The following is a 24,317-nucleotide window of genomic DNA, read 5'->3' as shown; positions in this document are numbered from 1 at the left end:
AAGCTACATGTAGAGTAAATAATAAATGGAATCATATCTTCCTCTCTTATTGTTACTATTATATACAATGGGTAAATATCCAAGTCAGAGGAATTAATAAATAATAATTAGAGTTTTATCTATTTATAGCATAAATATCTGAGGCTAAATATAAATTCTCAAAATAAATGATGCAAATATTGATAACATATCATACTTTGGAGAATACACAGCTCATGAGTTGTATTTTTATCAACATGAATTAAACTGAAAAGGCGAGTTCAGTTGTGATATTTATGCAAACTATGTCTGTGTGTGAACACTTCCATGTTAGTTCATAAGCGTGACATGCTGAACTATATCTGTGTGTGAACACTTCCAGGTTAGTTCATAAGCGTGACATGCTGAACTATATCTGTGTGTGAACACTTCCAGGCTAGTACATAAAAGTGACACGCTGAACTGTATACATGTGTGAAGAATTTCAGGATAGTTTATAGATGTGGCAATGAGATGGAACACATTCAGTAGTGATATATTTACCCAATTAATTATTCTACATAAACACAGTGTGGAAAGAGGATAGGGTAAAATGTCACTTGGTATACACCTGCTTCATCTATTTTCAGATTGGTCTCATCCCATAAGATCCAATCTTAGTTTATCTACAGCAAGGTGGGTGTTTCATGAAAGTTGTCAGCACTGACTTAAATTGTCAGTGCTGACAATTTCAGTGAAATCCTTGGTTTTGATTGGCTGAAAGGCACTGGCCTCTGACTGTTACTGTGGTAACTGTCGGAGAAAGACAAATTTTCAGTGCTGACAACTTTCATGAAACAGTCCCTAGATCATGTACTTACCATTTTGTCTAATTTCCAGTTAGTCTAAACCCACTAGGTTTATAAAATAGATGAACGTTTTTAGGAACCAAATTTTCATTTGACAAAGTAGCAAATGATAAGAACGGTAGACAAAATCAAAATTAGACTAACTGGACATTCGACTAGATGACAATTAGACTCAGTGGGAATTACACCAAGTGTAATATAGTCCAAATGGTATTAGACCAAATTGTGAGTACATCAAACAGAATTATCCCATGTGGAATAAGACTCACTGAAAGTAGACCAAGTAAATATTAACTAAAGAAAGTTCCTGTATATGGAACAGGGACGTTGAGGATTGTAACAACAATTTCCACATACCTTTTTGCATGCAAAATCCTATAAGGACAATGGAAACATTGAATTTGGACTACCTCTTAAATGTAACACTGAATTTGCATGAACTCACCATATGAATGCAATGATGGTCCTCACTGAAATGATTCGTTTGGTTCATATGGGTAGATTCCCACGTTAAATTAATGCATAGTCCATGGTAATCATTGTCAAAGATATCTTAATGTGAATTTATATTCATGGAAATCTCCCTATATAACATCTCAACAGAACCTGGGTGACAGAGACATGCATACATGTATATAACATGTGAGGCTAAAAGTTGAGATTTTCAATTGTTTTTAACAACATTACTCTCGTTACCTGTATAAGACTTTATAAAAAACAAAACATTATTACTAGTGATGTGATCAAAATGTGGAGATTACATATCTTCAACAGCTTCTTATTTCATGGTAGCTCTTGATTTCCCAATAAGGAAGCAATAGGGAGTTCTGCACTATTTAATGAAATTTGTCAACACTGACAAGTCATCATTCCCCGACAGTAACCATAGCAACAATCGGTGCTTCCCGACAATTCAAAACAACAGATTTTACTGAAATTGTCAGTGCTGACTAAATAAGTCAGAGGGCAAAAATGTTGATGAAACATGTCATGAATATACCCTCCTGTCTTCACCGTAGATCTACTATTTTTATCGATGGGACGTCGTTCCGGATCTTGCAGTGGGCTCCTTCTTCATAGATAGGGGGTTGTGAGGGGTGCGGATGAAACCCTTTCTGCTTACAATTGGCAATGAAACTGATACCATAGTCTGGGGTCAGGGAAAAGAAACCCGTTCTGTGAACAACAAAAAACACATAATAATCAGAAGTATTTATAGAGAATCGTCTTTTAGTGGTCTAATGGTTCTGACAAGTCTTTCAATAATAATAATACTTGAACATTTATATTGCCTAACTTCTATATATATTCTGGTACTCAACTGCACATTGAATCCTACCAAGTACCCTTTCACCTCTTCTTGAATAAGTGCAGCATAATGAGAGTTCATAATTTGTATACATTTCTAATAATAATAATAATAATAATTGTAAATTTATATTGCGCAATTTCTATTTGGATATACTCAACTGCGCATTACAATACATAACAGATAAACAAAAATTAACAGGATACGCAAAAATTTTAAAAGTAAAATTAAGTTCGCTAAATTAATCGAAGAAAATAAGTAAGATTATTTCTACAAAATACATAACCAAAAACATGAAAAAGTGACTTCTTTTTTAAAAACTATCTTGAAAGAGGTGGGATTTCAGTTTGGTTTTAAATAAGTTGACAGAGGATGCATTTCTTATTGAGGAAGGGAGACTATTCCAGAGTTTGGGTGCAGCACTGATAAAGGCAAGGTCACCTAGTGTGATCTTTGTTTTACATGGTGGGAGACTGAGGAGCATTGTGTCATGGGAACTACGAAGCCTGTAAGACTGGGTGGGTGATTTTAATTTAAGGAGTTCACTGAGATAGGTGGGGGCCATGTCATGTAGTATCTTATATGTTAGGAGCATTATTTTGAATTTGATTCGCTGACGTACTGGAAGCCAATATGATAGAAACAAGATAATCATACTCCACAGACAAGACGTAGTGGAACTTACAGTTTCTTTCCAATGTTTTCTGATCAAAAACATCTTCAGATGAATGGCTGAGTCATGAGAAGCATTTTAACTTTATCAATCAAATATTCATAAAAATCATATGTTTAGTAGTATTGTAGCATTAGGAGTATAGTATAATTAATTCAACACAGATTAAATCATCAAACACAATAATAGTACAAGACACAATAGCAAAGAACTGATGAGTTTGGGACCCCTATGAAACATATTTTTTCAGTGATGATACCCCCCTCCTGTACTCCGTGAAATGAAGTTGATTCACCCAAAAAAATTTAAAGCCTGTATAAAACTTAGTAATGATTCAATCATGTGAACAATATTATAGTATCAATTAACATTTCATCTCCTAAAGCAAAGAGACCAATGAATCTCTATTTCATCTACAGCATTGATTCTTTTTGAAAAAAAATTACATTTGAAAAAATGGATCACCCTCTCTCTGTAAAGTTTTTTTTGTTATTATTATTTTTTCAAAAGGCTCCCTGAACATTTATTTTACAAATCAAGTGATTGTATATCAGGAAACTACAAAAAATAATTACATGATGAAATTTTTAGGATTATTCATTCTATGCTTGAAAAATGGTTTTACACCAAAACAAAGTCATTTTTAATTTTGATCAGGAGCATTATACCCTGAGAGTAAAGAGATAGGAACAAAGTACTTAGAAATTTCAAACAAAAAAAGTTTTTAAAAATTGTTAAATTTCCTATTCAATATTTCAAAAACTCTGTCAAACAAATAGGAATATGTCATTTAAAATGGCAAATTTTCCAATCCCCCCAAATAGAAATATTCTTTATTTGATAAGAACAGTTGTATGCATGTAAAATCAGGAATACTGCTAAAGTGGGAGGGGTGGAATGACGAGACAAACCACAAAAGAATTCTGATGAAAGAAAGACTTACTGTTGGTGTTTTGGTGCACAGACGATGGCGATGGCTTCTGGCATCATGATCTGATATGGACAGTGTGTATGAAGATCTATACTAGACATAAACGCAGTCTGGGATGGGTGTGTCTGAAAAAAAATAAAGAATATGGCTTTTCATAAAGACTAATGCCTCATTGTGACCAGCCACCCCAAAACCACCGATAAGTTGCCAGGGAGGTTCTCTATTTTAGACAGAATAGTAAAATTCTTCTTAAAAATCCAAAAAAAGCTTGTTTGGATGAGTATATCTTCTGCATACTGTAAAAATTTTCAAGTTGTAAAGTTGATTAGAAAAGAAGATACAAGAGTTTCTTTGACACAAGTTTTTGTAGATGGCTTGGAAGTTTCATTGAAATAGCACAATGCACACATTTAATGCTTTCTCTTTATTTTCTGAAGCTGTCACTTTCTTCTGCATTCAATCAAGTATTTCAGTGGGTCATTGTTGATCAGTATTGACAAATCATATGTCATTTCAAAGCTAATGATGTGCTTTTTCAAACAGAATTAAAATCTCAAAATTTATTTTGGGTGGCTTTTTGTCAGTTTTTGGGATGGCTGGCCACATTCAGTATGGATGATGCTGGATGATAATACGTGCTCATATGGATTCATGATATAGGGTCTATGATTCTGTTTACCATGCTATCTAGTTATACATATTCATCGACGGTCATCTGAGCCATCATATCATACATACAACAGACTTGCAAACCAATTTCAGAGAAAATCAACTTCAACTTTATTATAATTTCCACACTGTTGTCCTAAGCCTTACAATGAGGCTATTTTGAAATAGTTCATAAGTTCAAATACCTAAGTACCATAATAGACGATGGTCTAAAGTAGGGAGATGAGTGAATTGATTTGATTCACAAGAAGGCAATGCAACAGATGTATTTCATGAGAAAATTGAAGTCATTCTGTGTTGACCACACCATTATGGTTTTATTCTACAGATCACTTATTGAAAGCATCATCATATTTGATTGTATGGCTTGGTACACAAGCTGTTGTAAGAAAGATCTGAATATACTAAGCAGAATGATCAGACAAGCAGACAGGTCATGGCCTCATTGATATATGTCTAAATAGAATAATGGAAAAAGAAAAAAGATAAACTAATCAATAATGATCACCCATTGAATGTTAACTACAAAAAGGATGAGGTCTGTTAATAGAATACGATCAGCATGATGTCGAACAAATAGGTTCTTAAACTCATTTGTGACAAGCTCAATCCGAATGCTGCATGAGGAAGGTATATAAGAATAATGACACAATTTTATTTTGTTGCGCAGTTGGTGCAGATGATGTTCAAAGAAGGTAAACAGTAGTCAGGGGGTAATGGTATATATACACATTACAATAAAGTAATAGCTTTTGAATAATTAATGACTCTATTTACGATGTAAAGCCCTGTTATAGAAATGTACAGACTATTTTTATTATGAGAAATGTAAGACAATTATACGGCTAAATAATGTTAATTCTTTAAAACAACAAAAATATTGACAATAAAAATAATATGTAATTTTGATAACAATAACAATGCACTATTGATGCTGTGAAGATTTATAGTACTGATTTTAATAATTCTAATTTAATTTCAATTTCCAATATTAGTTTCAGTTCCAATTTCCATTTCAATTTCAATCTTACTTTCAATGTCAATTTAATTACACCAAATGCTCCAAATACTATGCATGTGTTTATTCTTATATATCATAATTGTCTATATGCCGGTGTTTGACTTTCAGTAAATATGCTCATTTTCTATATGTCATGTATGTTCAATACCATGTAAAAATATTAATTTCCACTTATTTATTCATTTGGACAATAGAAACTACTTAATGAACCTTATGAACAAGATTTTCATTGCTAGAAAAAAATATGGTAGGAAATACCAAGTCAATTGCATGACAGTGGTATCTTCATATTAACACAAAACCAAAAGTCAGAGCAGAGCTACATGCTTGTAATTTTAGTTTGAGTAGATTAGATTTTTCCTGTACAAAAACACCATAGAGGATACAACTACCCTGAACTCATTTCAACACGCACGATCAGCAAAATGTTGTATCAATCTTTTCACATGCAAAGTCAATGCATTGTAGATATGATAGTTGACTGACCACGCGTGCGCATGTTAAGTGCACGCAGCTGTTGCTAGCTTTGCAACACTACACGTTTCCAAAGGGACTTGCGCATTTAATAAAAAATATGCATCGCCTTGAAAATCCCCACATATCTCAGAAGCTTAAGTAAATTGCTGCCTAGAAATTAATCATGTATAGAGTAGGAATAGTATAGGGGTGTATCAGTCCTGCCCTCTTGTGATGTACATTGCATAAAAAGATATGTGACCTGAACATTCCATGTCCACTTTAGGTAGGAAAATATGTTCACTGATTTTTGAAGTCTTACAAAAAAATTTAAATTGATATTCAACTTACATGAATCCAGCCTAGTGTTATCAGATCATTGTTGTCAACAACATCAAAGATATCTTCCTCGTTAAGGGCTGTGCATGAATCAGAGGTCGACGTCTGCTTCGGAACAATGATGTGAGTGATTGTGAAGGCATCTCGTGCCTAAATCAAGAAAGGGAAGGGAAAGCATTGGTCTCTTATCAAGTTTTTAAATATTTTGGTGCTTACTTACAAAGTAATAAATTATACTGTTTTGGAGAAAAGATTGCACAGTCAATGAAATCTAGTTTAAAAAACCAATTAAGTTTAATTCAATACCTATTAAGCTCTAGAACAGATCCTAGATATTTTCAGGGATACAATGACCATTGTGACATTAACCATTGACCTTTATATCCCCAGTCTAATCAAAGCATTGTTTTTCCCATATGTATACTTGGATCAAGTTTGAAGTTGATCCATTCTTTAGTTATTTGCACGAACAAAAGTGGGATGGAAGGATTACCCCAAAACATTATGTCTACAGTGGGTGGAACCATAAAATTACCAATCAATTGCTGAAACACATTATTAAATTAATTAGTAAACCTATTATATTTCTAAACTTACAACACAATAACAACAATGAAAAAGATAAAAACAATGGTAATGATAATAACAGTAACAATTACTTACAAGTTTGCCTGCTAGAATGCCACATGTTTCCAGGTTCCTCTGTGTATTATGAAGAGCCAGAGCTAAGAATCTCTCCATGGTATCAGAGGGAATAAAAAGATCTCTAAAACCATGTAGATTGGTGGTACTAGAGGCAATTCCTAACATCTGGCCTGGCTTGGTTGTCCTGTCAACCTTAAGTGACCGGTCAACAGTTGGCATCGGTCTAGATGAAAAAAGAAAAACAGAATAAAAAGATCTCTGAAACCATGTAGATTTGAATTAGTTGAGGTGACACCCACCATCTGGCCTGGCTTGGTTGTCCTATAAACTTTGAGTGACCAGTCAACAATCTGCGTAGTCAAGCACATGTGGCAAAGAAATATTTTAATACAGCCACTACTTCACTAAGAAACATGCATGCCATGATAAAATGAATATTCTATAAAAGGTTTTAGGGTACTCTAGCCTGAAAATTATGCATTCCAAACAGATAGAGTATAATAGGACAAACAAAACAATAAAAACTGGATAAGGTATAACAAAATTCTGCCAACTGAAAGGTTTGTATTATTTCAGTGAAACAATTAGATGCATTTCCCCATAAATATGGGATTATATGTGATTAAACTAACTTCAAGTTCTGGTATAGAAATCTAATTTCCATAGTAAATGGTTTGAATCCTTAAGTGTTACCAAATGCCAGAATGCTTATTTAGAAAAACAAAGTTTGATTGCAATAATTCAGGCTTGCTTAAAATCATATTCATTTTGTTACATGCTTTTTCTGGTGAAGCTAATAATAGAAACAACATGAGGTGGACCACATCATTTACAGACAGGCATATTTTAGTAATTTTTCTGATCTTCATTAACACGTAACTCTGTAAATATACATCATCCTGTAACATTGTTTGGCAGATATCATTTATCTATAGTCTTTATAATCATGAGCAAAGTTTTGTTCAATTCTATGAACATTTTATTTTCTGTTGTTAGCAGTACCAGTTTATCTTTGAGCACCTTTTCCTGAATATGTAATAATTGGAAAGCACCAATACCTTGGGGCAGTAGGCTGGGTTGGTGAAGAAGGCAAAGCTTGAGATCGGATTCCGTACCCCTGTGAAACGGCATCATAACTAGGAGGAGGGGGTAGCGCACCCCCTGCCCCTACCCCTACAGCCATGCCTGCTGCACCGCCTGCTACCAGAGGTGTGGCTACACTCCCTGCATGAAGACATACAACAAAGGTTTATACTCACTTGGTATACTTCTCAGATAGTCTAATATCACATGGATTAGCCCCATTTGGTCTATTATCAATGTGGTCTAATACTACATGGACTGGCCGTATTTGGTCTATTATCAATGTGTTCTAATACTACATGGACTGGCCGTATTTGGTCTACTATCAATGTGGTCTAATACTACATGGACTGGCTGTATTTGGTCTACTATCAATGTGGTCTAATACTACATGGACTGGCCGTATTTGGTCTACTATCAATGTGGTCTAATACTACATGGACTGGCCGTATTTGGTCTACTATCAATGTGGTCTAATACTACATGGACTGGCCGTATTTGGTCTACTATCAATGTGGTCTAATATTACATGGACTGGCCGTATTTGGTCTACTGTCAATGTGGTCTAATACTACATGGACTGGCCGTATTTGGTCTACTATCAATGTGGTCTAATACTACATGGACTGGCTGTATTTGGTCTACTATCAATGTGGTCTAATACTACATGGACTGGCCGTATTTGGTCTACTATCAATGTGGTCTAATACTACATGGACTGGCCGTATTTGGTCTATTATCAATGTGGTCTAATACTACATGGACTGGCCGTATTTGGTCTACTATCAATGTGGTCTAATACTACATGGACTGGCCGTATTTGGTCTATTATCAATGTGGTCTAATACTACATGGACTGGCCGTATTTGGTCTACTGTCAATGTGGTCTAATACTACATGGACTGGCCGTATTTGGTCTATTATCAATGTGGTCTAATACTACATGGACTGGCCGTATTTGGTCTACTATCAATGTGGTCTAATACTACATGGACTGGACGTATTTGGTCTATTATCAATGTGGTCTAATATTACATGGACTGGCCGTATTTGGTCTATTATCAATGTGGTCTAATACTACATGGACTGGCCGTATTTGGTCTACTGTCAATTTAGTCTACACTACACTTTATTTTAGTCTAGTTATTATTCATTCTAATTCCCAAATGGTCTAATCTTTGCTTTGTCTACTCATTAGTTTGCACTTAATCACAATGAAAGTTTGATTCATCATAAGTTCATCTAACCATATATGTTGACTAATGGCTGAAGATTATGGTAAGTAATAATTTTTTTCATCTTTGGTGGACTTTCTTAAAACCTTCACCAAATTTTTTTACTATTTTTTCTGGTACTTTTACAACTAACTTTTCTTTTCATCAAGGTGAACTTTCCTTTAAGGTAATTATTATCACAACTTTGCCATCCAAATGAAACTACCATGGCAACTATGATCAATAGCCAATGAAAAGGAAGGACTCAACAGAAGATATCATTGTATGGCAAAGTTACTATAAAAGCAACTTTTACACAACCGGGTCCAAATTACCCTATGTCTAAATTCCATGAAATGGGACCTTATCATTTCAATATCATGATCAAATTACAAAACTTAACCTGAAGTTGAAATTCTTATTACTACTGCAGTCAGAAACATGGTGCCTATGTCTCACAAATATTCATCTTACCTGCTAATCTCCTGTTTGCCTCTGCTTGTCTTTCTTGTTCTCTTAATGCATCTGCTTTCTGTAAATTATAAAAAAAAAATATGTAAAACCATTAATATTCCAGACAAGGAGAAACAAGAAGCAACATCTTAGTGATGATTTGAAAAACATTAAGGATACCATTTAGTCTTAATATATAACATAGGTTACAAGGTCCTGCTTAAAAAAATCAATTGGAGGTCAATGCTTTCTTATATCCTGCTATCCCATTGGTCAAGTGCAAATAAATGCAAGTCCTAGAATTTCAGTATTTGTCATGAAGTTTATTCAACAGGGGTCAGAATGAAATGCTCAGATGATTGGAGAGGCTAGACAATTTATTATTTTAATCTTAGGTGTTGTTATAACAAGAAATATAGATATCCCAACCTTCTGCTTGCAAAATATGGATGATTTTGCTTAAAAATAGGAAAGAAATGAATTTTCAAAAGAAATGTACAGTAAAACTATCTAAAATAATATCAATGCTCTTAATGATGACTATTTATATTCTTTCCTACAAAGTCAGGATGGTTGGTGCTCTTAATGATGGCTATTAAGAAACACAATGCCATTATGTGAAGTCATGTGAATAGGCCTTTTCTCTGTGATTGAAATTGAGTTTCCAGCTCTCAGATTTGGGCAGCATTTCGTTGGTTAAATTTGTTATTTTCTTTTTGTTTTGTTATTTGGATGGAGTTAGGTGTTATTCTAGGGGTTGAAATCTTTCTATTGATGTGAAAATCTCAGTTTTTGTGATTGTCTTCATATGTCTACTTCAATATTTACCTTTCTCTCTTCGATCTCTCTCTCCATAGCTTCCTGTCTTGCCTTGGCCTGCAGGAGGGCAGCCTTCTGATCATCTAAGTCCCTCTGTTGTTGATTGATGGTGTTTCTCTCCAGTTCCTCCAGCTGTCTCCTCTGTTCTTCCAACCTTGCAGCATCCTCTTGCTCTCTCTTCGCTCGTTCTTCCTCCAGTCTAAGGGCTTCCTCCATCTCCCGTCTTGCCTCTTCAACTCTCCTCTCCTCCTATAGAAAAACAAATAGTTCACGCTATGCACCTTCAGCATCCAACAAAGTAGATTTAACAATTTGTAAGTTATTCAATTATTACTATCATTATTGGTACTAGAAAAGTGTTAAAAGACATAGTCTAATCAAGCTGTAAAGTTATCACCATTAACTAAAAAACTTTGATGATGATGATGAAGATGATGATGGAGATGATGATGGTGGTGATGTTGGTCATGATGATTATGATAGTGATGACGATAATGACGACGACAATGATGATGATGAAGATGATGATAATGGTGATGATGACGATGGTGATGTGGTGATAATGATCATCATGCTGATGATGGTGGTAGTGATAAAAATGGTTTAAAAGATGCATGAGACTTTAAAGTAAAATGTCAGTGAGCGAAGCACTAAAAAACATTACACATTACATAGAGTGGTGACAGGAAATGTTGAGAGTCATTTTAAGATCAATATTGAGGTAACAATAACAGGCAAAATGTTTTTTAAGCTCTTGGGGGCTGCGTTATCTGATGAATGCAGAGAGTGGCATTGACTCATAAAATTGTCACATATAGGGGTCAGATCTATATAAAGTACTTAATGGAATTACCCAATATCAAATATTTGAAAATAGTAATATGCAAGATTTATAAAGTGCTTATTACACTGTTCTAAACACTGCATATTACTACACCAGATTCAGCATGGCTACCCTGACAAGGCACTCAAGCATTCAAGGAATTTCTTCCTACCAGGTATCCATTAACTACACCTGGGTATAGAGTGGCAAATATAAATTGGATGTGAGCGTTTGGTAGGACTTAAACCCAAGACCTTGTGGCTCAAAGTCTGAATGTTTCATAAAGAAATGGAGAAACAGAAATATATCTGGCCATACCTCGTGAACTTGCCATATCTTGTATTCCTCTGCATATTTCTCTCTCAATTTCTTCTTGGTCTCCTCTGCATTGGGGAAAGCTGCCTTTAGATTCTAAGGATGAATATTCAGGTAACTGTTTGTTTAATACGATATTGTTAGAAAACAATGATTCATGCACAAGATAATGTCTGAATCTATATCCAATCTCCTTGCAGATTCAGTGAATGTTAACAAATAACACAAGAGAATTTGTATGAGCCATCCTACTCTTGTGTAGGATCATGATAGCCTATAAACTTTGACAGAGTTCTTTGCCCAACTTGATCATGACATAGAAATTTCAAACTCATCTTGCTCATTAATATGTAAATTTTACGAAAAAAAAGAGGAAAGAGTGAACTTCATGATGCTGAAATGAAGGTATGATGAATTATTTGTATTTATTGACAAATAACTGAGAATATATCCTTTTATTGAGGGACACACTGTATATGCAGGGAGAGCCACTAGGGAGGGTGTTTTGCAAAGAATATGACTTAAGGAGTCATGCTGACATGCCATGGAGCACATGGTATATAATGCATAGCCTCATTGATGATGATACAGTAGTGCTCGTCCTCTGAGCACGATCTAAATCAATGAAAAAAAATGGAATTTAAATGTGAATTTTAAGTCAAATTTAAAACTTTGTGAACCATCCCTTTGACCTCCATGTGTATCATTGATATCCAATTACAATGATATATACACATGTATGTGTGAGAATATACTCTCTTTAAATTAACTCTGGTCGTGAGTTACCTACCTTCTTTGCAGATTTGATATCTTGCGGTCTGGCCGATTTGTATTGAGGATGTTTTGGAAGCTTCTCTACAAATATTCTGCAAGGACAGGAAGAAAATGGGTCAATATCACTAAATAATAATACCTGAGATACTGTACATGTATTACTGCATATTCTGAAATTGGACTTGGAGACAGGAAGTATCAGAGGTGGTGAGGGGTTAGGGAAAGCAAGCTTTGCTGTGCCAAACTCATTTTTAATATTCTCCTTTTTGCTTGTTAGAACTTGTTTAGAGGAAAATGCTCTCTGTGAGTGGCAATAACCTTGCTTTTATTTATTTCTTTAATTGATTTCAATCATTATTCATTCTGCTAAATAGGTTCATTATTGCGGATTGAAATAATCGCTAAAGGGTATTCATTTGTCTCGCAATCTACTATGGTCAACAAGGAAATTCGTGATCATTCTCCGAAAAAGTGTTCACTAGCTTTCTAGGAAATTCGTGATCACTCTCGCAAAAAGTGATCACTAGCTTACAAGTTCATGAGCTTTTGAGTGCCGCTGCAACTCTTTATCAAGTGACGAAAATTATCTGATAACGTAGTCTATTTATACAAATCCCCAGGACCGTGCGCACGAACGCGGGAACAATAGGTGGGCACTGATCCGTTGTGTGATCAGTCGGGCGTTTCACCAATCGGTGCGTCAATTGCATTGCCAATAAGGGTGGTATACACGCAGGATTAAGGAGGCTATTAGTATACATCTTTGTCCTAACAACTTCAACAGAGACAGCAGGATCAACATTGTAGACTTCTGGATGCAACCATCTGACAGCACAATACCCCCTTACCTGGCAGTGCACGCCGACCCGATCGTTCCCAGCCCCGAGCGAGGGACCGCAAAACTAGCGAGCCCGCCAATTTTGTCTCATTTGCAAATTGCCGACCCTCGGCGTATTTGCATATACCCCCATCTTATTTGCATATACGGATTACCGGCCGCACCGCACATTGACGCACCAATTGGTGAAACGCCCGACAGATCACACAACGGATCAGTGCCCACCTATTGTTCCCGCGTTCGTGCGTACAGTCCTGGGGATTTGTATAAATAGACTACGTTATCAGATAATTTTCGTCACTTGATAAAAAGTTGCAGCAGCACTCGAAAGCTCATGAACTTGTAAGCTAGTGAACACTTTTTGCAAGAGAGATCACAAATTTCCTAGAAAGCTAGTGAACACTTTTTGCGAGAGTGATCACAAATTTCCTTGTTGGCCAAAGTCGATTGCGAGACAAATGAATACCCTTTAGCGATTATTACTCATTCTCTTTATCTTTGTTTGAAAATTCTCTCCCTATCTTTCATTTTCATTTCAACATTTGGAGCTAATTCACTATACTGGTGAAATAAACATCGCAGAGATAAAATAGTCCCACTCTATTTAAAGATTATTTAAATTTTTCTTCAAAGCAAGTACATCATCCACATTGCAATGGTTAGATACTTGATGAATATGTCTAAGCAGGCACTGCTCTATCACCTAACATCTATAGATATGCAAAATAAAATTTATCGCAGATTAAAGGATAAAATTTCATCCCAGTATACTAATTTTATTTTAAGAGATAAAATATTCTAAAGATAAAATGACCTCAGAACACCTAGTATTTATCTTATTCTTGTAATGTAATTTTATAATCATTTCTATGATTTTGGCTTCTCAAATTTTCTCTCCAAATATCAAATAACTGATGCTATGCAAAATAAAGACTTTATACACACTGTACATTCCAATCAACATACCAACATTAGTGGTATTACTTAATTAGAAATCCTTTAAAATATGAGATCTCAACTGTTAAATATTGGATGAAACTATTAATGACTTCAGTTTATTAAAAAAGAGTCCAATGGGTAAAGATTGAAAAATGGAGAGGATATAAATATACTTACGTCATATACTTAGAATACAAAATGAAAGCACTCTCCCAGTTACCCTCTTCATAGTACACGTTTGCCTGCAAAATTAATTACCGATATCAAAAAATTTCTATCTGGAAACATGATGGAAACCATTTTTTTAAGGGGATTGAAAATAGGCATCTTGATGTGCCTATGACAACGACTGCTGTAATAATGATCATGACCATACAGATGATGATGATAATAATGACATCTATTATGAAATCTAAAGAGGAGAAATTATAACAGCAGAGGAAGGATACCAAAAAAAAAGAATACTGGTAGTTATATTACATACCTTTTTCTTTTGTATTTTTCCTCCCCTGTTATAAGAGATCCATATAATTCTCCTGTCAAGTTTACCACTTTATTACTTGTAAAGAGTTTGTGCATGCTTTTTTTTCTTCATAATAATGAACTACAGTATTAAATAATAATAATAACAACAACAACAACCACCATAATCAACAACAGTAATAATAATAATAATATCCACTAGGCAACAAGAAAGTAAACAAGAGATTACAATATAATTTTAATTAAGAGAAAAAGTGATAATATCTCTCACCATTCTAATCATTTCCTGTCCTGACCTGAAGTATCTTCTAATTGGCATGCTAGTATCTACTGTGATATTAGATCCATGCTCAGCTAAACTACGAACACGCTGTCCTGGATCAATACTAGGATCATGAACCAACACCATCTTTAATAGATCATTCACACCTGTAGAAAGAAAGTTTAAAATGTGGAACTTTTATAAAATAGGCAGGAATATTCAAAGGAAAGGCAAACCTTTCAGCTGTGAGAGAATGTTTGTTGGGAAATTTGTAATTTTCAGACCTTTGTATGAAAATTAACCAAAGACAAGCAAAATATGAAAATTGCTACAAACATGTCAAGTGGGTAAAGTAGTGCTTTGCAATAATAAAACATAGAAAATGGTTTAAATCAATCCTCAATTGAAAAATATACTATTTACATAAACAATGCTAAAAATGACAATGATCATAAACGTCGGTCACATTTAAAGTTGATAACTTTACGGAAGTTTATATCATATAAGAATATAAAAAAATATATAAGTTCAACATTTGAAAGTTAAGGAGACCTTCATTATTGCTTTGACATGACATAGGGCCTACCCTACAATTTAAAATGCGCCTTTTTGTATGGAGTTTCCATAGCCTTTTCTTTTGTAGGTACAATTTATCGTCATTTGTAATGATTGTGATGGATTCGTAAGCTATAGGCCTATTAATCTATATTTCAATTAGATATTTGTTACCGCAGGTTTTTTTTTGTTTCATTCGTCTCAAGTTCGCATAAATCCAACAATTTTCATTAAGATTAATCTCAGCAAAAACATAATGACCATGAAAATTAAATAATAATGAATGAATTATTTAGCATGTTTAGTGACATCTTAGTTTTGTATCACATTGTTTTGGGGTTTTTTTGCTTAACTTTATATGAACATGTTCTCTAAATTGTTTTCCTGTTGTTTATCTATTGATAAAGCATGAGGGGTCAGAGAGATTGTTGCCCATTTCAATATTTCAAGTTTGGTTGAAAAAAATGGAAAAAGGGGTTGGGAAAAAAGGGAAAAAATGTGAGAAAATAATAATTTGGACCTAGGTTACCCAGAAGTTGTGGAAGCGCCGTGGTGTAGCAGTTCTGACTCTCGCCTTGTAATCAGAGGGTCGTGTGTTCGAACCCCATCATGGCCTAGCGCCCTTTGGCAAGGCGTCAATCCTCTTTGCCACTCTCACCCACGTGCTAATTGGGTACCGGTAGGACACATTGTGGTTGGTTAAGCAAGTTTGCACCTAACTAACACGCTGCTTGAAATGCTATGAATCCAGTGACCGGGTGATAGCGCTATATAAACTATTATTAAGTTAAAATGACATCCGTTCTGCTAAGAAATTGATGACAGCCCCCATATAAAATTGATGATAGCCCCCACATAAAAAATAACTTGGAGCCCCCCCAAATAAAATGCACCAGAGTCCAATCAAATGACCCCCAAAAAGTTTAAAGTTCACATGTAGCTTGCAATAAACGCATTTTCGCTGAATGCTGATCGTGACGGGCAGTGTGCAAAGGCCAAAGAAAATCATGCCTATGTAGGACATGTCTGGAGGTGTTTTACTAAGGAAAATTCCTTGTATCAGCCAAATCAGCTTTGTGAAGCAGTTGAGCGATATTTTGTTCTTTCGAAGAGCAGTTCTATACCAAAGACCATTTCATGAAACAGGCCCCAGTTCTTAACAACATTTTAAATTTTGATTATGAAAATGAAATACAGTCATTCAAGTAACTGTAGTGTTAGAGCGTCTAAAGACAAAAATCAATGAGCCCCGTCCGGGGGATTTTGCATTGCTAACCGCCTAAAGGCAGCTGCACAATAAATAATAGATTAACAAAAAGGCTCCTAGAAGCCAAGGCAGAGCTACCAAGTCTCACGCATTATGCGTGAGACTCAAGCATCTTGGACTCTTGTTCATCCCCTCAAATCTCTGTCTCACGCAACTATCACAGCCTATCCCCATATACATTGTACGCAATGTCTGTGATCTCACTCAGATTCACAGAAAATCTCACGCATAGCTGGTATTTGAACTTGGCATCTCTGCCAAGGGTTCATTACCATCCTGCCTGAGGGGAATCTACAGGTAGGAGTATGGTATGCCAATGCTGTCCACAGCACACAATTTATAAAATCATTAAAATTCACTTTTGACTAATTTCCATAGTTTCAATTTATTTTCTCTTGTAACTATGGGGTAAATTTTGTATTCACCAGAGCGCTCGAAATTTTGGGCATTTTTTTTAACACCCTCTATTGGTGGAAAGTAATATGGCAAGACAATTGTAGTTTTTCAATCTCTATTTTTAAGAAAGAAAATAATTATTTAAAGAATCAAATTTACAACTTAAGAGCCAAATTATATGATAAATACATGTAGCTGTAAATGGAACTTGACAGCTATGACAGTGTAAATAAATCAGGCATTTTGATTAGTCCCAACGAAAAAGAGAAAATAGGCCGAACATTGCCAACCTTATTTCACCACACAGGGAGGAGTAACAGAGAAGTATACACTCATTTTATGAACAAGGTTACGATATAACCTTGTTCTCTGTTACTCCTCCCTGTGTGGTGAAATAAGGTTGGCAAAGTTTGGTTATTTTCTCTTTTTCTTTGGGACAAATGCCTGATTTTTTAACAATATCAGGTTCCATTACAGCTATTCATCATATAAAATTGGCTCTTAAGTAAATTTGATTCTTTCAATTTTTTTTTCTTAATTGAAAAACTACAATTGTATGTATGTGTGACTTGTGTGTATGTGTATTTTGAGTTTTTGACAGACGTGTATCAATCAGGTATTTACGTCTGGGACCGACCTTTAACGTCACCAACCGAAAGACGTGATCAGGGCTCGGCATCAATTTGTAACTTCCCCACAGCTTGGATTACAGGCGCACGCCACAACGCCCAGTTGTAGTGCCATATTACTTTCCACCAATAGAGGGCGTACACAAAAATATGCCCAAAATTCAAGTTTTTGAGCGCTCTAGTGAATACAAAAATTATCCCCAAGCTACTAATGAAAAATAAATTGAAACTGTATGGAAATTAGCATTTTTGGTCACAAAAGTGATATTTTAATTATTTTTTTTAAATTGTGTGCTGTGTACAGCATTGGCTACACCACAAGCTTCAGTCTCTGTATTTTGGTTGTTCCACTGAACTGCCTTGGCTCACTCACCATACATAGACTGAAGACCTTGGAGGCCCGTACGTACAGACAAGGTATTAGCAGTAACGTTAGATCTAACATTCGGCGGAAACCCGATTTTCCGATCATTTTTTCGTACATAAAATGAAAAATAAAATCACATCCATATTTATGAAAAAATGTTTGAAATTCAGAAATATCGTACCTTAGACTGCAGTTACCAGTAATTCCTTTCAAATGATGATCGAAACATCGTCATCTTCAATCCTTTCATTGGTCAACGTAAGTTGCCATCTTGGATGACGTCATCATACCAGTCGCTATATATCGCGATTTGTGCCGCTGCTTTGCGCTTGTCAGTAGAGGCACACGGCCAATATTGGAGACTGTCTCCAATGTGGGAAATTATCTCCAATATCAGAGACTTTTGTAAAGAATTTGGGCATCCAATTTCAGAGACAGTCTCCAGTTTTGGAGACTAATTTCCTTTGTTTACATTTGCGGCAAAAGGATTACCTTGGCGGCAAATAAAAATGTGATAAGCAGATTCCTCATGACAAATTACCCCTTTTCACCGTCTACTTTAAAAATTCACCGTCTACTTTTGTTTTGATAAGGATTTTTGTTGTCAATCACACACAAAACAAATGGGCTTCTGACCTCAGTGAGAAAAAATTTTGGGTGGAAAAAATCATGCTTTTGTCGCAGCAGATATTACTAATGTTGTACTTCTTGGATTGGACACTAAAGCAACTAGTATACCTGTTGCTTCAGCTCCCCAACTTCTTTACTACTCCCTTCATTTCTTGCATGAGCTTCATGTCAAACGTTCTCTGTTACTAGTGAACAACAACTAGACAGCCTTGTGATACACTTTATTCCAACTCCGTTCTGAGCCATTCTCTTTTGTCTCTAAACATATTTATCAAACCACTTTTTTTCTGCGTATCCACTGGATCTCACAGTTCTCCCGAACTGGAGGAAATCAACAGAAGAAGAAGAAGTTGTTTCTTTTGTCCTTTTGCAAAGCAAGTCAATGTGGGAGATTGTCTCCCCTATTGGAGAGTCTCCCATATTGGCGGTGCGCCTCTACTGCTTGTAGATGTGCGTGCATTCAGAACTTGTCGCTCGCATTGATTGGCCATGATATCGAAAATTTAATCGGAAAGCCTTGATAAATGCACAACTCATTGACAGCTGCCATGTTTTCCTCTCCGGCAGAAAATTAAGAAATAAGGAATAACCCGGGGAAAAACTCAGCGGTAACATATATTTTTGATATTTCATAGATTTTACATAGTATCAATAGAAAGATTAGAGTATAACGAAAATAGTGGGCCTTCGTTCAAGATAATATAGGCCCTAATGTCATTTAGACTTGGGTCTAGAGCACCCATGGTTTCAAATCATCTCGCATGCGAAGGATTCATATGCACCTGGTGCACGCGAATCTTTCACACCCTTTTTACTAAAATAACTATGACTTTACATCCTAGCTAAGAATTCTAATTGTGCTATGACACTTACCGAACCGTATGGATCGTTTGTTGAATTCTCTTTGCTGTTTTTGTTAATAAAATAAGAGCATTTTTTGTGATCTTCACGTAGATACCTTCTGCTCAGCGTGGATATCAATTTTTGCCTAAAGAGGGCGCGCGATATTATTCACAAAGCCGGTAGGCACTTAAGAACCAAGTTTGAAAGGATACTCGTAAAATTACGTCACTCTCGCCGATGAATATTCATTAGATCGTGGTCGTGCGTGTTCAATACACACTGAGTGCATGCATGCAGAGAGTTTGTATTGAACACGCACGACCACGATCTAATGAATATTCATCGGCGAGAGTGACGTAATTTTACGAGTGTCCTTTCAAACTTGGTTCTTAAGTGCCTACCGTTTGTTTACGGTATACCTTTGTTTACGATTATGGTTGTGCAAGCTAGCTGCATTCTAGGCGATCAGCATTATTTACTTGCTCGTTCAATCCACTTTCATCATCATCTTGTCAAAAGATGGCGTACTTTACCAATAAGTATATATATGAGATGCAACCTGTTGATTTTTGGTACAATTTCTTATTATGCGCGGACGACTTGAATCGAGAATGTTCGATAGGAAAATTTGCTTTTCGATTGTTGTTTGCGTACTTTCCACCGCAGTATCAAGGATAACTAAGGACGGATTGAACGGTTGATATTTGGAGGTAAGCGATAAAAACAGTTTTATAAATAATTCCTTTTTAAAATGAAGTTAAAATACGAATGTTCAATTGCAAGAGTCATAGTGGAAAATATTGAAACTGGTGTGGCGTGTTTAATTCCCTCACATTCGTTTGATGAATGAAAACGTCAAAGTCCACTATGAAATCACATGCGTTGTGCGAGGTTAGTATTACTAACCTCGCATGTTGTGTGAGTCACTCATTCACTGAACAAGGTTATGAATGATATAACCTTGTTCTCAGTTATATCTCCATGTGTGGCAAAATAAGGGTGGCAATGTTTGGCTAATTTCTCTTTTTCTTTGGGGCAAATGCTTGATTTTTTTACACTGACAGTTTCCATTACACCTATTATTCATACAACTTGGCTCTTATTTAAATTTGAATCTTTAAATCATTTTTTTCTTAATTAAAAATAGAGATCAAAAAATGAATTTTTTCTTGCCATATTACTTTCCACCAATAGAGGGCGTACACAAAAATATGCCCAAAATTCAAGTTTTTGAGCGCTCTGGTGAATACAAAAATTATTCCCAAATTACTTATGAAAAATAAATTGCAACTGTATGGAAATTAGTAATTTTGGGGCATTATCGTGATATAGGTAACCACCATTTACTTCATACAGCAGCGCTTTATTCAGTCGCATGCACGTTTCCCTATTTCCACCTCCATTCACTTTGTACACAAATGCACTCCTAGTACCAATGAGGTCCAAACATTACATGTATGGACCTCATAGGCGACAACAGTGCTATTTTTGGGTTATTTTTTTTGTGGACTTAAATTTATTGTAATTTTCACAAAAGTACTAGCTAAATTTGAGACTTTTAATTCAATATTGATTTATTGAGATATAAACTTTAGTGGAAATAACAAAAAATTGAAAGAAATGAAGGGGAACTTACATTTTGACGACTTTTTCCTGATTTTCTTGGCAGTTGCCCTTCACTTCTGACTCGCGATCGGACCTGATATGCAGATCACGTGATACGCGTTCTCGTCAGGTGATCGGTCGGTTATTCTTTTCGCCAGATGTTGATAATTATATATTTCATAACGCAGCGTTCATCGCAAATTTAGCTGAAAGAGATTGAAGTTGAACAGCGCAAGCTACAGCGCAAGCTTTAATTTATTTCAGAAATAACGTTTGATTGCACAAGTTTCGCCTCGGACATGTAGGATCATTTGGTCCCATATTGGCGTAACTACGGGGGGGCTTGGGGGGGGCGGGGGTGTCCCTACCACTACCGTCCACAAGCCAGCAATTATCTTTTTTCTCTCTTTTTTAACCAAAATGCTTCCCCCCCAGAAAAAAAAAGAACCAGGGTTAAAGAGAAAGATAATTATGATAGAGGAACACAAAATACTTTATTTTTTCAGCTTTTACTGCATCGACTTATAATCAAATATTAAATGGGGCTTATAACATTTTTTTTAAAAGTCAATTAATAAAAATATTCCTCCTCGGGATTTGAGCTTTCATGAAATATCAATCTTTTTCATGATTACCGAAAATACTTCAAATGTCCAAAAAAAATTATCGGTGTATTAGCCGATACCTTGCGCCCGCCTTAATTATTTTAATGTTGAGATACTTTGCTTTAATTTAATGAATTCCTAAAAACATTAATTCTCAGATCATTTGTCGCAATCGATTGATTCGATTGGTAAGCTAATTGAATAATTATTATGATTCATGAATTGTTTAAAATGTGTCTCTCTATCAGTTTTGAATATTTAAACAAATGTTAGCTCGTGCTTTTTGCTCGCAATATTTTGATTAGTAAGAAATTCTTGTGTATGCGAGTTTGATACATAAATAACTAGAGAGAGAGGGGGGGTCCCTCAGCTACTTGTCCTTGCTTATTCCATATTTTTTTATTATGCTCGTGTTGTGAGTATTTCAAAGTCTTTTCTTTTTCTCACCCTTTTTATTGTCTCGGAGCTTCCCTCTATTTCTTTGCTACGATGTATAGCCCTTCTTACTTGTTTCAATTTTTTTATGTTCTCATTTCATTGAAAACATAATTATTAAACTGACGTAGAAGACTTTACAACAAAATTTTGATATTGTTTTTTCTTGTTTGTTTGGCTTTCTTTTTTCTTCTCCTCAGTCCTTTTTTTTCTTCTTAGTTTCCCTTTCCTTATTTTATCTTATTTCATTTCATGAGGCATCCGCCAACTTATATACAACAACAAACGTATTTAGAGGCGGATATCCAGTGAGGGGGCGTGGTGGTGTGCCCCTCTAAAAAGAGGAAAATAGGAAGGAAAAAAAGCAGGAAGGAGAAAAAATAAGAAAAAAAAGACGATGATGGCAATGATGATGATGATGATGATGATGATGATGAAAATTATCTTGGTGAAGATGATAGTGGTGGTGATGGTGGCGGTGATGATGATGATGATAATGATGGTGGTAGTGGTGATAAAGATGAGAATGAAGTTGGTGACGATGATATGATGATGATGACTAGATGTAATTTTGTTATTTTGTCTTTAAAAAAATAATAGTGCAAAGGCGAAATCATTTAAAGTTTATTATGAAAATAGCAGAAAAAAATAATTTGAAAAATTGTACGTATGCGTATGGAAAATCCATCCCCCACCAAAAAAGAAAAAAAAGTGAGATTTTGTTTTGTTATTTGTGACGGCGTAGGCCTATGCGAGCAGCTACTGTATGTGATATAATTATGGTAAAAAAAGTAAATGAAATGCCAAGAAATACATGATAATGACTTTTATTGTACATTCAGTATATCAGTAGATAAATTCATACTCGTTCCAAAAAAGAAAAAAGTGGGTATATTATGGACCATTAAAAATGGGCAGTTGCTCTATATATTATATTACATAGAATATATAGAGCAACTGCTCGTGTGTAGCGGTAAGTTATTCACCTGATCTACATAATTCATGCGGCGCACGGCGCGTGCGCAATGTTTAATAATTATTGATGTGAATACAATGAATGTCATCAAAAACATAATCTCACAGATCAAATAATGCCAGCTCGACGCGCAAACTCAGAAAAAAAATATATTTTCTGCCCTGATAATTTGATAACCCTAACCTAACCCAATTTCTAAGTATTTTTATCATAAACAGGATAACTATAGACAATGATTGAAATTAACTTTATATTCTTTTGCGAACAAAATGAATATGAAGGACAGCTTTTTGATAAAGAACACAGTTTTAGAGCGTGATTTATACCTACAACCGCTAACATAGGCGGATCCAGGGGGCCGAGGGGCCCGGGCCCCCCTATTGGCGGAGCAAAAAAAGAAAAAAAAGAAAGGAAAAAAGAAAAGGAAGGGAAAAGAAGAAAGGCAAACGTAAGAGAAACATGATTAAATGAAATAACATTAGGGGAAGACTTTGAAAATATTTTTTTTTAATCTATTTGTTAGGATACAAAATTTTCGCTCGCGCTTCGCGCCTTATTGTCTTTTAGGGTATTTGCATACATCTTGCTCAATATGGAGCTTGAAATATCAAACTTTGAAGTCAATATACAAAACATATTTCAGCTGGGAAATTGAACTTTCATTATTTTGTTTCATTTACAAATTGATTTTAAGAAAGTGCTCTGTAAAAATGTCTGTGTTATGGTCTGAACATTATCATTTTCTGCTTGCGCTGCAGCGCTCGCAAAATTTGAATTTTCAGGTACCTATTATTTTCTTGTATTCCATAAAGTTCTCAAAAAGTTCCCTATTCAGGTCAGATTGTTAAAACGTATCAGCTAGCGCCGCACGCTAGCATTTTGATTAGTCGGTTATGTATATCCCAATATTAATTCTAAATCAAACTAATTTGATGACAGTTTATCAAAAAATTCGACTCGCGATTTCTGCTCGCATTGATATGCTTATGCATAATTACAAAGTGCTTTAAATGTCCAGTTTTCAGGCCATAATATTAACACATTTCGCGCTCTCATGCTTAGGAAGAGAAATAGGAAGATGGTCATCATTTTCATATGATGACATAATGCCCTCATATAATGTTCCGGTCCTATGT

At 35.2% G+C, this 24,317-nt stretch overlaps 1 protein-coding gene across 1 annotated transcript in view; it reads right to left on the bottom strand.

Annotated features, from left to right (window-relative positions):
• Positions 1 to 1,509: 1,509 nt before the first annotated feature.
• The window catches only part of LOC121431855 (STAM-binding protein-like A), a 28,367-nt gene continuing 5,559 nt past the window's right edge, over positions 1,510 to 24,317 (bottom strand). The window contains exons 2-12 of the mRNA XM_041629622.1: positions 14,883 to 15,040; positions 14,306 to 14,370; positions 12,368 to 12,443; positions 11,581 to 11,673; positions 10,449 to 10,688; positions 9,642 to 9,699; positions 7,929 to 8,094; positions 6,889 to 7,093; positions 6,238 to 6,375; positions 3,753 to 3,865; positions 1,510 to 2,003 (exon numbers count right to left, since the gene is read on the bottom strand). Of these exons, the coding sequence (XP_041485556.1) occupies positions 1,838 to 2,003; positions 3,753 to 3,865; positions 6,238 to 6,375; positions 6,889 to 7,093; positions 7,929 to 8,094; positions 9,642 to 9,699; positions 10,449 to 10,688; positions 11,581 to 11,673; positions 12,368 to 12,443; positions 14,306 to 14,370; positions 14,883 to 15,020 (1,458 nt within the window). The 5' untranslated portion in view covers positions 15,021 to 15,040 and the 3' untranslated portion in view covers positions 1,510 to 1,837. The remainder of the gene's footprint in view (positions 2,004 to 3,752; positions 3,866 to 6,237; positions 6,376 to 6,888; positions 7,094 to 7,928; positions 8,095 to 9,641; positions 9,700 to 10,448; positions 10,689 to 11,580; positions 11,674 to 12,367; positions 12,444 to 14,305; positions 14,371 to 14,882; positions 15,041 to 24,317) is intronic.

The sequence above is a fragment of the Lytechinus variegatus genome, chromosome 18 (assembly GCF_018143015.1).
Source record: "Lytechinus variegatus isolate NC3 chromosome 18, Lvar_3.0, whole genome shotgun sequence".
NCBI classification, from domain to species: Eukaryota; Metazoa; Echinodermata; class Echinoidea; order Temnopleuroida; family Toxopneustidae; genus Lytechinus; species Lytechinus variegatus.
This window is presented reverse-complemented; position numbering and strand designations above follow the sequence as displayed.